Below are 23,053 nucleotides of genomic sequence, written 5' to 3'. Positions count from 1 at the left end.
TTGCACATCGCACATGTGACTGTCTTCCATTTATGGGCAGTTTAGCAAAATCGAACCTATTTAATACTAAAATGACTAAAATACATGTAACAGTGTATTAGCATACCTTCTTTTTGACGTTTGCTTATCGCTAACCATGGTTGATCCATCAAGTCAGTTTTTACAGTTGTCATGTACGAAGAGTGTCGAAAACCTGTTATTGTAAATAAATATGCCGCGAGCACTACACAGCGGTCAAAAGTTTGATTAGGTTTAGTTTAGTGATTTGTGAACAATTATTGTGTTACCACTTATGTTTGTTTGAGGTTAGCAAAATGGCAGGAAATAACATTCATCTTGGTGGAAATGTTGGTGACAAGAAAATGGCTAAACCTTTGCATATTCAACGTATCGAAGCCGCTCTCGATATGCGACCTTTTTTGGCCTACGCCGAAAAAGTTCTTTCCGAACCATTGACTAGTAGTGATGATGAGGACGATGAAGATACTACTGACGATGATTCCGACTCAGACTCGTCTAGCGGAAACATCCGCAATTATAGGAAACTAGCTTTTGGTGTAAAAGTTTCGAAGCAAGGTAAATAATATTGATGCACGCTTTCTTAGTATCTCACATACTACATGTTTCTTCCAGAGCGCAATGAAGACAAGCGATTTCTTTATAATTTAACTTCCGTTGGTCCGGAGAGGCTCTGGTTGCAAAATCTTTTACTATCTGATTCCGAATCGGAAAGTGAAATTTCGGATGAAGATGAGTATATTCGAGATATGCTCAAAAATCACCTCCGAGAAAAAAAATACAGAGGAAAATACTACAGCACCATAAGCGTATGTCTCACGTGGATTTTAATATATTATCTTGATTTGTCTTACTCTGTACATTATCGACTGCTTTGTCTTATTTTCGATTGCAGAATTCTCAATACGGATATTATGGAACCGGGTTGTTATCAAACTACGACATGTTTCCAGAACATCAACGATCTATCGTAGGGGTTCGAAAACGTAGAATGAAGCGTGTGAAGAAAACAGTAAAACTAAAATCCGGAAAAAAGAAAATGGTAAATCACAGACACGGAATATATTTTAAGTAATGCTTAAAATTTTCAATTGTCTTGTAGCCCAAAACTGAAGAAGATGATCGAGTATCTGAGCTTGGTGATATCGATTGGGAGGAACAGTTGGCTGCATTGAAAAGTGATAATCAAGATGATATCGATTCAAAACCAACTAGTCCATTGGGAACCAAATCGAAACGTGGACGCAAACCTGCTGCAAAAACTCCAGAAATGATGGCCGCCAGAAGACGGAAAATCTGGCAACTAATGGCAAAGAAAGAATTAGGCAAATTACAGCGAGCCAAAATAAATAATCACAAAGACATGATAACCAATTGTCGACGAGTAGCATCGCTATGCATGAAAGTTTCGAGACAGAAAGCGATGCAATCGCAAAAGTTAATGAAGGAAACCATTTGGAAAGCTAAACGACTGACCCGCGAAATGCAAGGATATTGGAAAAGGTATGATCGTGTTGAAAGGGAAACGAGAAGACGCATGGAAAAGGAGGCTGAAGAACAGCGCAAAATAGACATAGAGATGGTGGAAGCAAAACGACAACAAAGAAAGTTAAACTTTTTGATTACACAAACAGAGCTTTACGCTCACTTCATGTCAAAAAAGCTTGGAAATGTGTCGAAAGAAGAACAGTTGAAAATTTTGTCACAACTTGACGAGGAATCGAACCCAAGACTAGCATCAATTGATTGTTATGATAGTGATTTGATGAAACAACAGGCTCATAAGAATGCTTCTGACGCGTTTAACAGCGATCGTTTACGCAAGCAACAGTTTGATAAGGCTGTTCAACAAAAAATTCCGACTAATCAAAGAGTAGATGAATCTGGAACGATAATTGATTTACCGCAACCAACTATTTTCCGTGGTTGTCTAAAAGGATATCAGTTGAAGGGGATGACCTGGCTGGCAAATCTTTATGACCAAGGAATAAGCGGAATTCTTGCAGATGAAATGGGTCTTGGTAAAACGGTCCAATCGATTGCCTTTTTATGTCATATAGCGGAAAGTTATGGTGTATGGGGTCCATTTTTGATTATTTCACCGGCTTCAACTTTGCATAACTGGCAGCAAGAAATGGAAAGATTTGTACCGGATTTTAATGTCGTTCCTTACTGGGGATCACCCAACGAAAGGAAAATCTTGCGCCAGTTTTGGGAGCAGAAAGATCTACATACCAAAGAAGCCAGCTTTCATGTAGTGATAACTAGTTATCAATTAGTAGTATCAGATTACAAATACTTCAATCGCATAAAATGGCAGTACATGGTTCTTGATGAAGCCCAAGCGATTAAAAGTTCAAGTTCTGTCCGTTGGAAACTGCTTTTGGGGTTCAATTGTCGCAATCGGTTACTACTCAGTGGTACGCCAATACAAAACAGCATGGCTGAACTGTGGGCGCTATTGCACTTTATTATGCCTACGTTATTCGATTCGCATGAGGAATTTAACGAATGGTTTTCAAAGGATATTGAGAGCCACGCGGAAAACAAAACCGGCATAGATGAAAGTAAGATTCACCATTTTTTTAAACTGTTTATATATTGAATTTGCTGTGCTGTGATTTTGTTTTCTTTTTTTATATTTATTATGTTAAATAGATTTACGGTAAAAATATTCTTTCAGAACAAATTTCCCGGCTGCATATGATTCTCAAACCATTTATGCTACGACGTGTAAAGAAAGATGTAGAAAATGAATTGTCGGACAAAATTGAAATTATGGTTTACTGTCCATTGACGACGCGGCAAAAATTGTTGTACGTTGCGCTAAAAAAGAAAATTCGCATTGAAGATTTGTTACACCTAACTGGTCATGGAACTGGCGATGGACATGCGTTTGACAAAAACTTTACATCCAATCTGATGAACCTTGTGATGCAGTTTCGAAAAGTGTGCAACCATCCGGAGCTGTTTGAGCGGCGAAATGCAAAAAGTCCATTTTTCTGTCAAACGGCCGAATACACGATTGCGCGGGTAATATTCAATGAAGGTCTTATTTCGAGATCCTTTCCCAGTAAGCGTCATTTACTATACAACCGGTTTAATATTTTCAAATGTGAAAACGTCTTCACATCGATATTTGGAAATTCTGATGGATCTGCTGTTAATTACCCAAATATGCAGCATTTGAATGTCAACGACACCTTCTCATTTAGTCGATTTTTACATTTATCGCCATCAGAAATAGAGAAGTTGACATTAAACGGTCTCATCTATTAGTAAGTATTGAGTTCTGGTTTTTACTAAGGCTATCGTAAATATTTACATCTAATTTGCAGTTTCAATCATGTCTATCAATGGCATGAATATCTTAAGCTGCTTCATTATCGTTGGGTTTTTTGGCGAAATTCCGGAAAAACAAGCTGCTTATTACTGGAACCAACAGTTGAAAAATGGACTAACCCTCTGTATAAAACATTATACGTAGTGTTAACTAATTTAATTTTCACGGCAACTAGTCAAAATAGTATTTATACTCACACCTGCCACCGGAAACGTACAATGCAGGAAACAATGGAGCATCGAATTTTGAGAAGTCGAAAAGTTGTGAATTTGAACCCTGTTGAACGACAAATGATGGCATCAACTTCTGACTTGGCATTTCACGACCTAGATGACATGCAGCCAGCATCAGCAAAGGAAAAGCACGCCAGTACAAAAGCTTTGACTACAAATGTTCCTCTTTTACCGGAGTTCTTACACAGTTTTCAGTCTGAAACAAAACTTGAATGTTGGCCAACAGAGATGCCACGGTTCTTATATGGACAAATTTCACGCATTGTTAGTCCCGGACGAAAACACTAGTAAGTACTCAGCTTTTCTATTATACTAATATAACGAACGGATGCCACAATAGATCAAATAAATGGTCGCAATGGAAAATGTACCCAAGTGGAAAAAACGAACCGATTCTACAGTCCAACGATCTTTCCAGCAGTTGATAATATTAACATAATGTACTCTGCAATTAGAACTATGCAGTGGCTGGTGTTTTCACCATTCCGGTCGTTCACAAATTGCTGTTGCACAAAACTAAATATTATCGACCCCAAAACTTTTCCATAACACCTTGGGAGGACTGAAACTCCAAGGTATGCCTCCAGCTTGACCAGTTTTTACCATTTTCCAAAACCGCCTTATGGACTAGCTTGTTACTGTCAAATTTGTTCTAAAACATTTTATACATTTGCTCAACATTCTACGGACAGTTAGCACTGTGCCAACAAACCGTTCTGCCGTAAATGCTATTGTTCACAATCAAGAGTTTCTATTGACAGCTCAGTGAAATTTTTATTTTTCTGGAATTATCATCGGATACCTCAGGTCATTTGATAAATTGGAATTCCTTCGGCTAGTTTCTTATTGGTAGCTGCATATGCTAACTTACTTTACTTTATTGGCTACGTGCCGATATGGACCCTGCGCCGAATGAATTATGGTTCTCTAGTACTATCGGTCCTGTGCTGCCGTTCTATAATCGCTTTGAACACCAGCTGAACGTACGTCTTCGACAGCGCACATCCATCGGGTGTGATGTCACATGTCACGAACGTACCAAAGTGTATGAATTCCTCCACTACTTCACATCGTTCCCATCCAGCTCCACTTCGATCAACACCATTTGGACTCCCACGTCCTCTGCCAGCAACCATGTATGTACTTTGTTTTGGCGTTGTTAATGGCAAGCCCCAATTCCGCTGCTTCTTAAAGGTCTCTTCCACTGCTCTACGTTTGTTTTCGATTATATCGACGTAACCCACAAAACCTAGAAGAATGTGAGATTTCGTGATGATAGACCCCTTCCTTTTCACGTTTGCTCTTCGTATTGCATCTTCAAAGGCCATGGTGAATAGCAGGTTAGAGAGTGCATCGCCTTGTTTCAGTCCATCTAACATCACAAAAGCGGCTGAGGTCTCACCCCCCACTCTCACCCATATAGCGTCGCACGAATCAGCCTAATTAGCTCGGCGGAATACCATGTAGCGATACTCATGAAATCTAGTTTGGTACTCACCGACGAAGGACTCCGCAAATGGCCTCGATTTACAGAACAGCATATGGTAGGTAAGCCAACTTACAGGCAGAATTGAGGAATGTAGGCAATGCCTCAATAGCTTTTACGCCCGGGTCGATAGAGTTTTTTGAAAATAGGCCAATTGGGGCCATCGAACCACTCCTCTGGCATTTGTTTTTCCTCCCAGATCCTGGCAATAATCCGGTTGATTGCGTTGTACAGTCACTAGCTGCACGTTTTTAGAAGTTCAGCCGAGATAGCACCCTTCCCAGCAGCCTTACCGTTTTTCTTACTTACTTTACCAGTCGAGAGCTGGGGTGGTTTCCTCTCCTTTGTACTTGGTCCTGGGCAACTCGTCGCCAACTCGTTGCGCGCCTCGACGCACGCAAGACGGCTTCAACCTGGTCGAGCCATATAGCACGTTGAGCCCCTCTATACCTGGTGCCGGTGAGGTTCTTGAAGAGAACGGATTTCACTGCACATTCGTCTGACATCCTTGCGACGTGGTCGACCCACCGTAGTCTCAGAACTGGTCTCGCCAGGTGTACGATGGGAATCTCTCCAAGCAGTACCTGTAGCTCGTGATCGATACGCCTCCGCCACACCGCTTTCCGTTTGTACTCCACTAAAAATAGGCCGCAACACCTTGCGTTCAAAAACGGTAAGTGCCCGGGTGTCTTTCGTAAACAAAGTTACTGTCTCAAGTCCGTAGACTACCGGTCTGATTAGCGTTTTGTATATCGTCAGCTTTGTGCGGCGGCGTGGTCGATCCTCCTCCGGGAGGAAAAGTAAGCTCGATTTCCAGCTTGAAAGCGTCGTTGGATTTCCTTACTCGTATTATAGTCGGAGGTGACCAGCGATCCCAAACATACGAACTCATCACCCACTTCATCACCATCAACAGTCACTGTCCGTGGGAGGCAAAGGTTGCTTTCTCTGGAGCCTCTTTCTACCATACGTTTAGTTTTCAATGCATTGATTTGTAACCCTATCCTCCTAGCTTCCGTTTTTAGTCTGGTGTAGATTGCCTCCGCCGTCCCAAGGTTTATAGTAATGATGTCAAGGTCGTCTGCGAAGACTAGAAGTTGGATACTCTTGCTGAAGATCGTTCCTCTCGTTTCGATGCCCGCTCATCGGATCAAACCTTTAATAGCGATATTGAATAACATACAGGGCATTCCATCCCCTTGCAGCAACCCTCTGCGCGATTCGAAGGGACTCAAGAGTGTCCCCGAAACACACACCTATCACATCACTCGCTCCAGAGTAGCTCTGATCAGCCGTGTGCATTATTTGCAATAGCTGTTCACGTTCAACTGTATCTGAAATCCACGAAACTATGATGCGTGGGCACGTTGTACATTTCTGTTGTCTGGACATTTCTGGAGGATTTGTCGAAAAGTAAAAATTTGATACGTAGTACCACAGGCTATTTTTTTATTGATTATTTCGAAAGATTAACATTTTGACCATATGTGTTTCAAGTCATTTCGATGAATTTCAAAAATTGACAAAGTTACAGCTATTTGTACCGCGCATGTCTGGAGCGATTACACAGCGAATAAAAACTTCAACGTCGTTTTTCTCGAAACCAGGTTTTGAAAGTCGGTACCATAAATATCTCAAGAACGGCTCAAGCAATTCTCATGATTCTTTTTTTGTTTCAAAGCCAACAAAATTATCTAGTGTTTGACCCATCCTTTTTTCGATATTACAATTTTTGTATTTTTTAGAAATGTTTAAAGTCAATTTTTTCGACTAAAAACCTAACTTTTATGTTTGAATGTCCGCCATTTTGTTATACGTTCGAATTTAAAAAAAAGGATGGGTCAAACACTAGATAATTTAATATACTTTCATGTCGTTTTGGAATTTTTCAATTCGGATAAGTCCCCCAGCGCCAATCCATGGTACCGCAAATCATGTTTTTTTTCGAATGATCATGTTCAAGGAGCCGTTGGGGGGAGGGGAAGAGGTTCACATATGCAAACAAAATTGTAAATATTAGTAGAAAGTGCAATGTTTAGAATGCAAAAAACCCGAATCGATTAGCTTTTCGCGTTATCGAGAAAAAATATTTGAAATAAGGCAAAAAATATGGTGTAAAAAGTACTATGCCCCATTTTGCCATTTTTGTAGAGCTCTGCCGGGAATCGGGCCTTTCCTGCGGCTTTATTATTCTTCAGCTGACGAATTTCTCGCCGGATCTCTTCGAGATCGAAAGGCGACACGCTGTTGTCGTTTGTAGGCACTTCGAGGTTAACTTCCGTTGCGTCTCCTTCTGCTATATCTACTATATCGCTGTTGAGGTGCTCATCGAAATACTGTTTCCACCGTTCGACCACCTCGCGCTCGTTTGTGATTAGATCCCCGTTCTCGTCCCTACACATGTCAGATTTAGGTGTCCCTTACGAGTTTGGTTCACCTTCTCGTAAAACTTGCGCGTGTCATTAGTCCGGAATAGTTGCAGTTCCTCACGATCTCCGCCCTCCTGGTGCTTTTTCCTCCTCAGGATCGTGGTCAACTCATTCCGCGCTCGTCGATACTTGGCCAAATTTTCTCTCGTGGACATGCTTAGATAGTTTTTCTAAGCTTTTTCTCTCTTTATCGCTTGTTAGTATTGGAAATGGAAAAATTACGCTTTGCCGCCACGGATCCTCCACACCTTCTCGCCTTTGCGACAGATCTACTGCAGTGCTACGATGCCAAACTTTCGCGGTTCTAACTGATCGAGCAGCACGCCACCAAACAAATTTAGCGATCTGCAGTTCCAGGTACCAAGTCTCCATTCCATGTCCTTATTCCGTCGCCGAATGTTCCGAGTAGAATTTTTTTGAATCTTTTTAGTTTTAGTTTACTGAATTTAGATAGGTAGCCGTAATAGGGTTGACGCTACCGAGTCTCGAGATGGGGCTGCCATCTTACAGTGTTGAAACAACATTGTGCCTCCTTCCCTGTTGATATACGACCTTAGTTACCACCGGGGTTGATTACCCGATCTCCGCTAAGGTTGCTCGTATTCCGGCTGGTACCACATGGGTGTAGGGATAGTAGTTGCTGGATAGGGGGCTAAAGACCCCTATGGGTTAAGTTTTACGCATTATCTAACCATTTACTAACCGTTTTTCAGCTCACTGATTGCCCTTCTCCTGTGTTGGTGGCTCCATAGTTTGGTTATCATTCACAATTCTTATCCTGTTTCTGCTGACCTCCGTTTTTACTTCTCCGTTCAACAGTATTTGGGTTGTATTTAAACGACGTAATCCATTCACTAGAAAGCATTGGCGGATCTAGCGCTCGTTTCTAGGGGGGCTATAGCCCCGGCATTTTTTTTGATCATTTTATTTCGTCAGCATATTAAAATTACATGCACATTAACGCATAGAATCTTGTAACAATGATGCAATTAAAAACTACTCTTAAATTTTCATTACCTAGAGTTATCTAACTACAGTTTTTTTTCCTAAATTTAAAAATCCATGTCAATTTTTCTGGGGGGAGGGGAGGGGCTAAATCTCTTAAAAACAGCCACTTTTACACAAAACGCTATTGCCGTTAAATTGTAATTTCGCATTAAAACTTTAAAATTACATTAACATGTATTATGTCGAATATGCAGTACAGTAGTGCATTTATTTCTTTGAATTAGCTGCGAGAGCCGAGAAGCCGCATGGACAGCAATCCGACATGAGCATTGCGAATCCAGGGAAGGATTCGAGTTGGTGGATAATGCGTTGAAATTGTCTTATCCAAGTGCGCATGGCTGGTCTAATATTGTTATCCCAGATAAGCAAACATTAGTGTCCGATGCTGGCAAGTTGGCAGTATTGGACTCCTTATTGTCACGTTTGAAAATACAAGGACATAGGGTGCTAATTTATTCCCAGATGACGAAAATGATTGACCTTTTGGAGGTTAGTATTATAGGATAGCTAAGGTGTTGCCATCTAAATTTGTTGTATGTTTTATAGGAATACATGTGGCATAGGAAACATCGATATATGAGGCTGGATGGGTCTAGTAAGATATCTGCAAGGCGTGATATGGTTGCAGACTTTCAAAACCGTGCTGACATTTTCGTTTTTTTGCTGTCAACGAGAGCTGGTGGTCTCGGAATAAATCTAACGGCTGCAGACACGGTAAGTTTGTACTCTTTTGGTTTAGTGTATATTAAGTTTTTCCGTAAATTAATTTTGCTAACGAGAGGCTATGGTAGTACGATTGTCTGCCGGATCGTGTTTTAAGTCCCTTCGTCGATTTTTATTTTCAAAACTATGTTTGGGAAAAGCTTGCGTGAAACAGCAAGATGCCGCATCATTGGAGTACGAAACAAGTTGAGCGACTGAACCGGATATGCGGCATTCCAGTTGTCCTTGACACTAGTCTTACAAACTAATTGTTAGACTTAAAATCTCGACTGGGAACAACTATTAGAGTCAATAGGAAAATCGTAGCACTTGCTCCGTAATTGTCATAAATTCTCAGTTGGTGACATCAACATTCCTGTGCTTCTGTATGTGAAATTTATAATTTGAGCCATTCCACGTCAAGTGACCGAGAAAAAGTACAAACGTGTAATCGACCATCACGGATTTGAACCAAATTTTGCCAGACTGTTCGTTTTCGGTCAGAAAGTAAAAATCCAAAATTTGTCGCCGATCGGTCATTCCCTCGATTGATGGAAGCACCTCCAGTTTTAAGGAAAATACCCGTTTTGTCAAAACCTCTTATTTTCTTTTGCTTATATCTCCGGAAATTAGGTTTATAAAGAGACTATTTTCACATTTTCAAAGGAAATTACCCAAGCATTTCGAAAAAGATATTATTTTTGTGCACCAGTGCTGTCAAATATTTTTAAGCTCAATTTGAAAACTAAATTTACATTTTTCTCAATGCAGACAATTCCCGAGCAAAGTCTTAGAGCAAATTGAAAACAAAATTTGATATCTTGATGTAACGGATTTTGAATACTCGTTGTGATTTCATTTTGGTCGACTTAGCGGTTAAAATATCAAAATTGATTGCAAAAATTCCACGCCGTTGAATTGAAATTGAATACTACTTTTGCTATCAAAAATATCAAACGGAATACTAATCTTACTGACAATATTAATAAAAAGCAGAATTAGTTGTCATTTTACTATCATCATAATTTTGCTATCATCATATAATTTGAACCAACCATTTTACTAGAAAAAAAAATTATGTAAAAAAAGGTTAATTTAAATATTGATGGTTTATTTACGTCATAAATAGAATCTATCAACACATTTCTTTCAATAAAAATGAAAACAAAATGAAAGCAAAGTCTGATACACCACTGTCATTTTGAGTTGGTAACAAAACATGTTTTCTATTTGATATCAACAGCAGAATATGCAATAATTTTGATAAACTTTTGTTGTCAATCCTTGCTCGAGTTTGATCTCAAAAATTTCAACTTCATCGTGTTTCGCAGATGTTTTTACATAAGAATCACTCATCGCCCCGAGGTATTCTTTGTCGATCCCGAGATAAAGCGTTTTAAAGCAAGCAATCCCCCAATTTTTAATGTAAAACTAAGAGCCAAATAACTTTCTCTTGAAGCAGTGATTCTCCACGCAACGTGAAAATATTTTAGCAAATGGGAAAAGTATTTTTACAGTATATAACAAAGTTTTTCTTAACAGTGTTGCCAACTTTTCAGTTCCCGCATGATTATTTACATTAATTAAGTGAATATTAGTCTCCTAGCAATAATAATAAACAAGGAAGGTAAGAGCTCATGTCTATTAGCGAGATGACACAGTTTACAGGGCTACGATGAAAACAATTAACGCATATTAGTATTTTTTTGAAACGGTGGCTCTACAGTTGATGAAGGGACGGTAGGGGAAAAAATAAAAATGTTTTGGTGAAAGAGGGGAAAGAGCGGAAAGGAAGAGGAGGGGGGGGGGGGGGGTGAGGTGCAAGAGTCGAACCAAGCTATAAGACCCATGCACCTTCCAGCATTGGACAAAAGGTAGGAGTCAAAATAACTACTTGTTAAGTGTAGCTAGCAATACTTCCCCCCCTCCTCACCTTTCCGCTCTTTCCCCTCCTTCACCAAAAAATTTTCATTTCTTTCCCCTACCGTCCCTTCATCAATTGTAGAGCCACCGGTTCAAAAAATATTAATATATGAGCCGCTCCGAATTATAGTGGTCTAATGACCATTTAGTTAATTTTACAGGAGACGCAATTGTCTAAAAACCTCTATAATACATTCTATACAATTATTTTCTCCAAACCAAGTGTTCTAATGTGTAGTGTATAACGTGATTCAACATGAGAATACATAAAAATCCCAACTTTTGTCAAAATCTACGGTTTATTCACACCAATGTACATAGACCAGTATGATTTCATATATATTTTCACCGTAATCCCCAAAACGTTCCGCAACATAGTGGTCTATATCCATTCCATGGGATTTGTAAATGGCTATATCTTGCATTGCTGACTATCTAGAAAGTTGCGGTCTTCGGGAAGGTTATTCCAATGATTACCAGCTTCAGGGTGGTATGGAAAATAGCGCAGAAATGTCTCACTACGTGGCGCCAGTGTATACGTAATATTCATATACGGGTTGTACCTTGCGCTGCTAACTATCTAGAAAGTTGCGGACTTCGGGAAGGTTATTCCCATGACTACCAGCTTCAAGATAATAATATTAAAATAGTATAGAATTGTCTCACTACTACAAGGCTATGAGAAATAGTTAACTTCAACATTCAATTTTTTTTTGTCTAGCTACGTTAACTGCCTGTAAAAATTCATCTACAATTAATGGTACTTCGTAGAAGGGCAGAAAAATCCCACCAACTGACTTAATCTATTGGTCTCAGTCACGTGAACATATCCCCAGTTGCTTTCTAAACATTTTGCATGATTCATGAAAAATTGTGTAATCAAAGAAAATTCGGTACCAACTTTTCAAAAGGGCCAATCTGCAAAATGTAAACAAACCGAGTGAGGGTTATTTTCTGCTGGACTAGCATTGGAAAAGAAACCCTTACTCGGTTTGTTTACACTTTGCAGATTGGCCTTTTTGACAAGTTGGTACCGAATTGTTGCATTTTTTCACTAAATCTTATAAATCGAAACTTGCAACAACTTGGTAGGCAATTATGTCACATAAATAAATAAATAAATAAATGGTAAATAGTAAAATATTCACTAATTTCTTAGCTAGTTAAATAGCAACTGTAACATAAACACCCTTTCCAAAGAAAACAACTTCTCATAGTTATTACTAAGACACTAGCGCCGCCCATTGAGTAGATTCTTAATTATTTTTACCATCTTAAAGGTAAGAGTAATTTTATAATTTGAGTCAATTCTTCACCCGGTTAATCGAGTCTAAAATCTGGTCAATCTTGTATGACGTGGTAGATGAGGTAGCCTCTCAGTTGGCCTCGAGGTACGATACTGATCTAATAAGCTAGTCGTCGTATATTCGAATCTCGGCTGAGAGGCGCTGTTAGAGTCAATAATCAATAGCATCGCATTTCTCAGTTGCAATCGAGATATACAAACCAAATGGTTTACTGGGAACAAATGCTTCGACGCCCTGCCGGTTGGTCCTTAGTCATCGTTGCCGTCTAACATCAAGTAGGTCTAGTCATCCTTCGCCGGAAAGTTGTTTTTCACCAGCACCTTCAGCATGCCTTGACTGACGCATCCACATAAAAATGTTCGTTTTGGCGAGGTACTTCTTTACTGTTTAGTTCCGACCTCCCCAAGGCACGGAAAGCTGAGGGCACCTTGCTCTCGGTGTCCCTTTTCAGCTTCTACTGCAGTTAACCATTCTCTAGAAGGGAGATGATGTTGTATGTGCCGGATCGGCCATATCCGGCGGACACGAAGTGCCTCACAATGACCAACTTCTTCACTCCGGGCTGGATCTGGGAGTACGAACAAAGCATTGAGTGTAGTTGCTTCCCTATTTTCGTCACAACTGCTAAAAATCAATTGATAACGCTGTCGTTACCTTGTGAGGATTATAAACCTTCTCTTTTTATACGACAGATTTCGCAGACAGCTATTAAAGTACAGGAAAATTGCAGGGCTAGTGATATGGTTCAAGGGTTTGCAAGGAGGAGAAACTACCGGAGTACCGGATGGAAGATGTAATCTGTCCCATCTACAAAAAATGCAACCGGTTAAATTGCTATAATTACCGCGGCATCACGCTGGTCAACACTGTCTACAAGGTGCTCTCTCAAATTTCGTCTATATCCAATAACAAGAGATTTCGTAGGGCAGTATCAGGCGGGCTTTATGGGGGCTCGTGCTACTACGGATCAAATTTTTACTCTCCGACAAATCCTCCAGAAATACCGAGAGTACAACGTGCCCACGCATCATAAAAAAAGCAAAGCCATGGGTATAAACGTCCTTCAGAACATGACCCTTCATTATCGACAGACTTTGCAGCCGGTTATTTATTAGAATACATGAAAATTACGGGGCTAGCACAAAGATCCTATTAACTCTGTAGCGACACCACACAGTCGAGATTCGAACATACGACGACTGGCTTGTTAGGCCAGCATCGTACCCCGGAACTAACCGGGCGGGCGATACGGGCCCACGCATCATATTTTCGTAGATTTCAGAGCAATATGCGATACAGTTGAACGCGAATATCTATGGCAGATAATGCACGAGTACGGTTTTCCGGACAAACTGACGCGGCTGATCAAAGCTACCCGGGAGTGAGTGGTGCGCTACGCAGGCGTTTCGGGGACTCCTTTCGAATCGCGCAGAGGGTTGCGGCAAGACGTTGGACTGTTCTGTATGTTATTCAATATCACTATTGAAGGTGTGATCCGGCGAGCGTGTATCGAAACGAGAGGAACAATCTTCAGCAAGAGTAGCCAACTTCTAGCCTACGCAGACGACCTCGACATCATTACTAGAAACCTAGAGACAGCGAAGGCAGTCTACGCCAGACTAAAAAGGGAGGCTAGGAGGATTCGCCACCGCACAAAGCTGACGATGCACTAAACGCTAATCAGACCGGTAGTCCTCTACGGATTTAAACAGTAGCTTTGGAGAGTGGCGTAGGCGTATGAACCACGAGTTGCAGGCACTACTTGGAGAGATTCCCATCGTATACCTGGCGAAAGTTGGGAGATTACGGCGGGCCGACCACGTCGCACGGATCCCGGACGACTGTGCAGTGAAATCCGTTCACTGTTCAAGAACCGCATCGTCACCAGGAATAAAATGTGAAATCCGGTTCAAATCCGGTTATAATCTCTGATTACAGCTTGGGTCGACCCATGCACCTTCCAGCATTGGACAAAAGATAGGAGTCACAACGACAACTTGTTAAGCATAGCTACCTATTACCCCCCCCCCCTTCCTTTCCACCCTTCCCCTTCATTCCCGGAAAAAATCCTTCATTACTTTCCCTTACCGTCCCTTCATCAATTGTAGAATCATCATTTCAAAAAAATATTAATAAAATGTCACCGATGGAGATATCTCACCATGAAAATTTTCAATAACCTTAACCATTTTGCAATTGATTAACAACCATATTATAACTATCACGCAACTGGTCATCAATTATGAAATAATTAGTATGCAAACCATCTAACCCTATTTAGAACTGGCAGAGCTATTCGCTGTTAAAATCAAGCATTTGGGCGAGACTTTAGTTGGATCAACGATTTGATATATTTCTCATTGATTTAGGAGATACAAAATGTTATGCGTTTTTTTTTCAAAAGAGATAAGTTGAAATGTCGTAGTTTTCCGGTTGTTTGAGAGTAGGCTAGGCTAGGGTAAAGTCATCCTAGCATTGAACCATGCATAAATAAAGTGTTCATGCAGAGAGCCAAATTTGAATAAGATCGAAAATACGTTCCTTTACTGCTCGCATTTCTGGGGAATCGCTATCGCTAATGGATCCAAGGTCCGCACAATGTGATGCCACTGTTGAACAAAATGAAATTAGGATTATAGTTGATAATAATAAATATCTTTGCTAACATGGAATCACTACTGCTGGTGAGTGTTCGTTCAAATCTTCCTGTATTCCCATCGGACGCCATGGGTCAAGTTGTCCATGTGTGAAAAATACGTTGGTAACGGCAGGGTTCATGTGCCCGTATATAACATTAGTTCGAGCAACGTTGGTCTCCAACTGCATCGTGTTGAACCTGATTAAAATATAAGGTCATACGCATCAAACTGTAAACATATCGATGGTTATTCAACCTACACTCTGTCATACAAATCTTCACACATTTGAATGTAAAGTTCCACGGAAAAGCTAGATCCAAAAATTTGATTTTCCGATCCAGAAGTTTGATACCAGCCATACTCTGCGCAAGTTTGGTAAAACCATTGTCTCACTAAAATTTTACGAAATTCATAGAACTATAAGTTAAAACTTTTTACTAAAGCAAGCTGAAGTCAAAATCTCAATTTGGAATCATATTTAGTTTTCTTACTTGCGCCGATATTTGCTCCGTGATTCCAAGCAGTATTTCTGTAATATTGAATTGCAGCCGCGTAGGTAAAATCCATACAGCCGCTAACACCTTGAGTAAACCATTTAGCTAAAGCTTCCATATCGCTATCGACAGATTCATCGTTTATGATATCACACATTCCTTCAATATCTCCTGGCCAATGATACTGCACGACTCCAGCCATATAGTCGGATATGGAACTCAAAAAATTACCCTTATCCAGTGTGTTCGAGAAGTCTATATTATTACACACCATGAATTGCTCACGCACTCGATCAAATTCTCCTTGGTCCAAAAGGTCTTCAATCTGATCGAAAGCCCTGTCTATTCTTTCAGCGCATGGGTCACCCCCTACCAGTCGTATGGATTCTGTCACCACCTCCTTATATTCTGTAATGTATCAACCTTGTAATGAATCTTTTGCACAACATTGAGTTCATCTTACCGACAAAATCCAATTTAGCTAAGAGCGGAGCACTTGACGCCCATGCGCCATTTACTAAATGAGGATATTTCTGTCTGAACCAGGCAACCATTGTTGCAGAGTAAGATCCGCCAGCCATGATGACACTAGCATTGGCTGCACCTTCAATTGTATTCCTTGCTTCTTCAACAAAGTGTGCTAAATCTGCTAATGCTTGATCTATATTTAGAAACTTAAGCAGATCTGTTCGAGTATTTCTGGAATGTAAATGAAAATTATTCAAATCTGTGATATAAGTCAATTACATTCTGTGATTCTATTACACTGTCGGACGACTGAGGCCGTAATATCTATGTTCCGTATAGAATAAATACGCGCCCAGATCTTTTGCCATATCATAAAAATGACCCCGTGAAATACTACCAGCGCTAATCGTCCATTCTCCTCCCACATATATGAATAGAGGTCCTCCAGGTCTATAGTGTTCTCCATTCTCCATATAACGCTAATCAGTCACATTGGCATATTAGTTTTATAAATTTATAAAATTTCGATTAAACTCACCATGCTCCACGTAGATGGATTTTGAGGATCAAAATTATCGACTTTTTGTCTTATCCATTTTGTTTGCACTACTCTGACATCTTTTGAGACCGTACCTCGTATCGGAGGTTCCCTATGCAATCGCTCCCGAAAATCAGTGTGAGTAGCTACTAGAACTATAAACAACGTCAGCAATAGTTGGGCGATAATTAGTTGCCTCATTTTAGACTTTTCTACTGTCAAATGACATGGCATATACTTGACTGCGCTTTTAAGTAGCAGTACCAGCAGTTAATCTTATCTAACAAAGCTCAAATCTGGTAAATTTTTACAATCACATAAATCAACTACCGACCTATATTGTACCGTACCGCTTTTAATTTCGATCAGCTTTTAATTCTTTGATGTGTTTATAGGCTATACAAATGCTTAATAATTTTCCATCTACACCAATCCTTAAGGCAAGGTAAAAAGCAGTCACAAAACTTGTAATTTTTAGTAATCCATTAAGGATCCATACAGGATTCAACTCAACTCAATTCAATTTCAAACACTGAGTTATTGCTTGCCTGTTTGTATGCTATCGGAACTTTCTACTAAGTTCCATATAAATTGGATAGATACGCTTCATTATGTTCATAAATCTAATAAAAATATATAATGCGACTTCTAAAGAAACCTAGCAGAACGTTTTATACTTTCTTGATAATGATAATAATAAAAATTTGGTTGTTCGTTTGCATATTTTGACTGTTCGAAATATATACATTTTTCCTATCAGGGAATAAATTAGAATTTTTGCTAAAGCCGTAACCAGGTGCGATTACGGTAAATAACCTTTAAAACCGCTTCAATTACTGGGCTTTTAGCTGCGTGTTTAAAATTTCGTGCCATAAAATCTTATCAGATTATCGAATGTAATAAAACAATAAGTTTATCTGACGTAACATTTCGACTTTGCTTGTTATATGGTTTGTAATTTAGATTCACGCTGTGAAAAAATCACAACTTTTATCTGTTTATACAGAGTATGAGTCCATCGATTTTCACGCGATTGTTTTTCAATAGTTATAAATGGACGTGAAGATCGATGGAAACTTTGCTCGTAAAAACGATTTATAAAGTTGTTCCACAATTTCCCGAATTCTCATTTTTAGCGATTAATCGGTTCGCATAGCAAATAGTGGAGGCAAATGGCACTTAAGTCATTTACAAGCGAAATTGCGCTTTGCCGTTATGGTTTCATGCTAGGGATTGTTCGAATTTAGTATATAGGTATAGGTATGCGACAATTTCATAAATTAACAATACACTAAAGTTAGACGTCACACGTTGAATCGTTGACATCATGTAAAAACCGCATTAATTCGAAAAATGTTGTAAACAACCGTGTCAATTCAAAAGCCGTCATAAAATAAACCGTGTTAATTCGAAAATTGTTGTAAAAACCGCGTTAGTTCAAAGCTATTTAAAATCCAAAAGTCATCGATAAAACCGCTCGAATTTAAAAATCGCTGAAAAACCACCTTGTTTCAAAAAATGTTGCAAAAAAACCGCGTTAATTCGATGATCGTCATAAAAAACGCGCGAATTCAGAAATCGTAAAAATAAACCGTGTAAAAAAGACTTGGGTGTATGCAGAAATTTAGTGGTTTATGCTATATTCTGCAGTATATATTCAGTAGGATTTTAATTGACGGTAGTCCCAAAAATTGTATATAATTTCTCTATTTTTTCTGTTTTTTGGAATGTTTCTTTTTCACACTAAATAATAAAATTATTAAAAGATAGTTTTTAAGTTTTTGAGATATAATTTTTTCACGTAGGACTACGTCTTACTTTAATAGGTGGCATGGTAGAAAAGCAAAGATGACCGCGACACGAAAAAATGATAGATTTTCAACTATAAGCTCAGCCAATTCTGAATATATTTTTATGGTTCGCATATTATTTGAATCACAAAATATGTGCCTTTTGTATAGTTTTTATTAGATGATTGTATTTTGCAAGTAACTCCTGGAATTTTCACGTAAAGTTGAACAATTTTTCCAAATTCACTGCAGTATTCCTGCATTTGTTGCCATAGTTACCATTGTTATTAATAACATATAACCAATTTAAGTGAGAAGTGAGTGATTTTGTGCATCTGATTTCACAATGCTCCAAGCAAAATACATGCCAAAATACTACAAGCGAGTCCGTGAGGAGGCATGATTAACTGTAACGGCTAAGAGGCCAGCGTTGACGGTAGCAGAGCGCTGTAATCTCTACCGTTTGAAATCCTGAAATGGTCAATACATCATTAGTTGGTGCATCGCACGAAATAGTTGGTCCCTCCAACGTCAAAGTGTTGCGTGAGGTGGCCGCTCCGGCGCACGTAAAAGCCAGCGTATCGCCTAATGTAACAGGTGAGTTTTATAGAGACCGAAAAGATGTAATGTAGGGTATGAGATCAGCCATCAGACATTAGTTGTTTCTTTCATTGCTTGGACGTTACTGTTTATCACGTTTATACGCATTTTTCTGTTACTTAATGTCTATAGTCATAACAGGCCCTGCTTGTGACGGCACATGAGATAGTTAAAAGTTATTGTAATTATTTAGAAATCCTTAGAGTTGTTTTATATAAATCAGCAAACTTTCATTATGGTTAAATCTTTGTAGGGATGTTACCATACAGCTTCTATATTATAAAAGTTTAGAAATGTTGGTGATGATCAAAGTCAAATAAATTTTAATTTTAAAATTTTCATGTCTCCACTGCCTGAGGGGTGAAATAATTATTCAAATTCACCACTATCTTAACCAGCGACAATGTGATTTCTTCCCTTCAACCCTTTAAACAAACCATTTAAAATATTCGGACAAGCGACATCAACTCGATGGCGTTGCCATCGGAAATCACATGTGGTTGATATGTAAGAAAAAGAATGTCATTTATGATTATACCATACATTTCTTCAATACACAGTGTCCAAATAAAAAAAATCAGCATTATGATTATGTCTGATTTCGACCTCATGCTGCTCAAAATAATGGTTTAGCATTTACCAGATTGCTTATAATTTACATAATGCGAAGTTCTGCAATATGTAATAATCTAATCTGCTAAATAAATTCATAAAATCAATAATCATTTATATTTCACAGTGTCTATCTATGTCCATTGTAATATGCAGTTACGGTTACTCCTTTCAAACATTAAGACAAACATTTTGATCAAACGTCTTTTACGTAGTGGAGACACTGGATAGTAGCTTTCAGAACGGTGTAAGAATTATAATTTTATATCTGATAACACTATGGGTTTTCACTGCAGTACAGAATAGCCAATCCAATCGTTCCAATCAATATTAAACTTTCAAAATAAACGCAACCGTTAATAAAGAGTATTATAATTTCCACCAGCAATCAATTTTCAATCAAGTGTTTTTATTAAGGTGCGTCTAGATTGGCAACTAGTGGCAGCCAAGTTGTTCCTAACTGTTGCTAATGTTTCCAAGTAACTATGGTGACGTATCACAAATTTGTAGGTGGCGACAGAAGCAACATTGAGCAAAATCTAGCAACATATCGCACTCCAAATGTAGCCAAAATTGTCCATTTTAAACGCACCTTTACATTAGCTTTGCGTAGTCCTACGTTGAACATGCGGTCTTGTACACAACCCCTCTGACTTTTAAAAGAATGTTAAGAAGGCGGTAGTGACGCATGGTATTTTACTTGGCTTCAAACATACAGACATTTTTTGCAAGGAAATAAGAATTTTATGCTTGTAGTGATTTCCGGAAAAATTTTCCACTCGTGTCTATTTTGTCCTTTAGACTCTATCATCGCCGGTGGAGCTGACGCACAATTTGTAATAACTCAGCTCTGTCAGTGATGGTGGTATCTACCTTCCACATTCCAAAAATGTGGTCCAGGGTAGCTCGGGAACCCGTAAATATGACCCCACAATTTTTTTATTAATACTGATAGCCCAGTAGGAGTTTGACTGTTTTTTGAATGCAGCCAATCAGCCGCATACGAAGTTTACAGCCTACAATCCATGTGTCCACTCAAGAGAAGCCTACAGTCGTTCTCTCGCTTTGCGTTCAAATTGAAGAGTGTAAACTGCAAACTGACTGGGAGCATAAAGGTACCAGTACACTGTTTGCTGAATCATCCAATATTTGATCTATTTCATCAAATAAATTTGAAAACCCGTGTACTGACCCAACCAAATATTCGAACAAATTTTATTTTTCAAAATGTCGCCGAGCTTTTCCAATAAAATTTGGCGGTTTGTAAAACAGTGTAATATGCCAATCAAATTAAATTTGTTTTCGTAACATTTTGCGCTGTTCGCCGGTTTGTTTGCTTGAAACTTATCAAAAAAGCTCACAATGTTTATTATTTGAACTGCTGCCAAAATCGAATTTGGTACAGCAAAAATCGTGCAGAAAGGAACTTTTGCAAAGGAAATGACACTGGAATAAATCAGGACATTATTAAATTAATAGTGAAAAGTTAAAAAGATTATGAATAATGAGGAAATCACTTAATAGACCTGTTTTTCGAACATGATTTGTTTAACGGGAAAATAGCAGACATTAACTTTTCGTCGGAGAGCCCAATTTCGGAAGCAGTTTTTGGACCCAATACCTGGGGTCTGGTTGTAAAAATATAAATACTGCCTTCTTCTTGCCAATCCGAACACAGCGAATATATTTTCATGAACAGAATTTTTGTTTCAAACAAAAAAACTGCTTTTGAAATTGGCAGAATCGATGACGACTAATTTCACCTTATACCCTCTAAAATTAGGCACTACCACGTATATAATACTACATATGTGAAATGTATTCTAGTAAATCTAGTAAATAAATAGTCAGCATGTAAACGTTCATTTCAGGATCGAAAGGCTACATTCTGTTTCTGTTAACATGGATAATTTACTAGAAAATATGAACAATAATTGTATGCATATCCACTTTTTCGCGCGCTTAATGGCGGCTAATAGGTACGTTTTTCGACAATGTTTATTTGCTTTTGGGAACTCCACTCACGTATGCTTGAAAGTTCTACAACGACAATTAAGGCTGGAAATATTAACTTAACGTGAATAAAGCTGCCAAAAGCATGCTAACGTTTTCCGAAAGTTGTATCTACTAGCCATCATTACGCACGCGAATAGGTGGATAGCTGTGTGACATTCAATTTTATTCTGGTTTTGTGTGTCGCAAGTAGTGCGCTGTAATCGCACAGTGATGCGCTATCCAGCTTTTTACACCATCTGCCATAATAACGGACGGTATCAGGATTGCTAATGTGCGACTAATACAGTGGTTTGTGTGCATCGTGAAAAATTTTTCGCAGCGAAAAAAAATTTGGAGATGCAAACAAACCGCGTATACGGATACGCGGCGAACTGTGCGTGCGGTAAATGTCAGCAATCTCTATAATACGTACTAGTACTTCATAAACTATGTACATTATAGCAAAAATTAGACTGCAAAAATGAAATACTGCGGAAAAATAATGTCCCAAATTTATGCATGCACCCAACATTCATTTTTCTTGAATAGTAGGGGTATAGATTACCGGGTAATAAGCGCTTGATTAACTGCTATTCAACAGAAATGTTTGTTGGATATATCTGGCATCTGCTTACGACCTTTTGAAAAGTTGGTGCCGAACTTATTATATACCAAGCAGTGCCTATATGTAAAGAGCATTTTACGTGACAAAGCGACATGCTGACTTGCTGATATTGATGTTGCGCTTTCCTGTGCTATGCTGGTACTTTGACAATCCGCAGATGCCCCACGGGAAAGCAAAACAGAGCTGCCACAAATACAGATATTTGTGCATACATAAATTTGGGACCCATCAATTATTTCAGTTGCTGTGATTTCTGGCTCTACTAATGTTTCTGAATTTTAAAGTAGTCCATAAACTATTTATGTTATTTAAAAGATTAGATTAAGAAAATTAAATACTCCGGAGAAAACGGTAGGGTCCCAAATTTATGCATGCACAAATATCTGTATTTATGGCAGCTGTGAAGCAAAATCAATATCAGCAATGTTGATATGGTTCGTAAAATGGTCAATTCGGCTGATATTGGTATTGGACAAAAGCGACACGGCTGACATTGGTATTGATATTAGTGATGTCCGAAATTTTTAATTATTCGATTGCCGATTAATCGATCGAGTAGGCACTGATCGATTAGTTCAGTATTCGTGCTAGTAGTAGTGTTCGACATCGGAACGAAAATTGAGGTCCGGGTTCCGGTCCGGTAAAAATCGGCACGAATTTTCTTATTCCGACTTTATTCCGGTCCGATTTGGCTCTGTTCAGGTTCCGGAACCGGACCGGATCATTAGTCTTTATAATCGGAATAACAAAGTTCGTGCCGCCTTTTAACCGGACCGGACCGTAACCCGGACTTCAATTTTCGTTCCGATGTCGAACACTAGCTAGTAGTATTCGACTATAAAT

At 38.9% G+C, this 23,053-nt stretch overlaps 1 protein-coding gene across 1 annotated transcript in view; it reads left to right on the top strand.

Annotated features, from left to right (window-relative positions):
* Positions 1–233: 233 nt before the first annotated feature.
* The window catches only part of LOC128738612 (chromatin-remodeling ATPase INO80), a 46,257-nt gene continuing 23,437 nt past the window's right edge, over positions 234–23,053 (top strand). Inside the window, exons 1-8 of the mRNA XM_053833886.1 lie at positions 234–576; positions 634–827; positions 914–1,060; positions 1,121–2,585; positions 2,702–3,296; positions 3,357–3,881; positions 8,742–9,006; positions 9,064–9,231. Coding sequence (XP_053689861.1) covers positions 315–576; positions 634–827; positions 914–1,060; positions 1,121–2,585; positions 2,702–3,296; positions 3,357–3,881; positions 8,742–9,006; positions 9,064–9,231 — 3,621 coding nt within the window. The 5' untranslated portion in view covers positions 234–314. The remainder of the gene's footprint in view (positions 577–633; positions 828–913; positions 1,061–1,120; positions 2,586–2,701; positions 3,297–3,356; positions 3,882–8,741; positions 9,007–9,063; positions 9,232–23,053) is intronic.

Source organism: Sabethes cyaneus, chromosome 2 (assembly GCF_943734655.1).
Source record: "Sabethes cyaneus chromosome 2, idSabCyanKW18_F2, whole genome shotgun sequence".
In the NCBI taxonomy this organism is placed as follows: domain Eukaryota; kingdom Metazoa; phylum Arthropoda; class Insecta; order Diptera; family Culicidae; genus Sabethes; species Sabethes cyaneus.
Note: the sequence above shows the minus strand (reverse complement) of the source record. Positions and strands in the feature narration are given on the sequence as shown.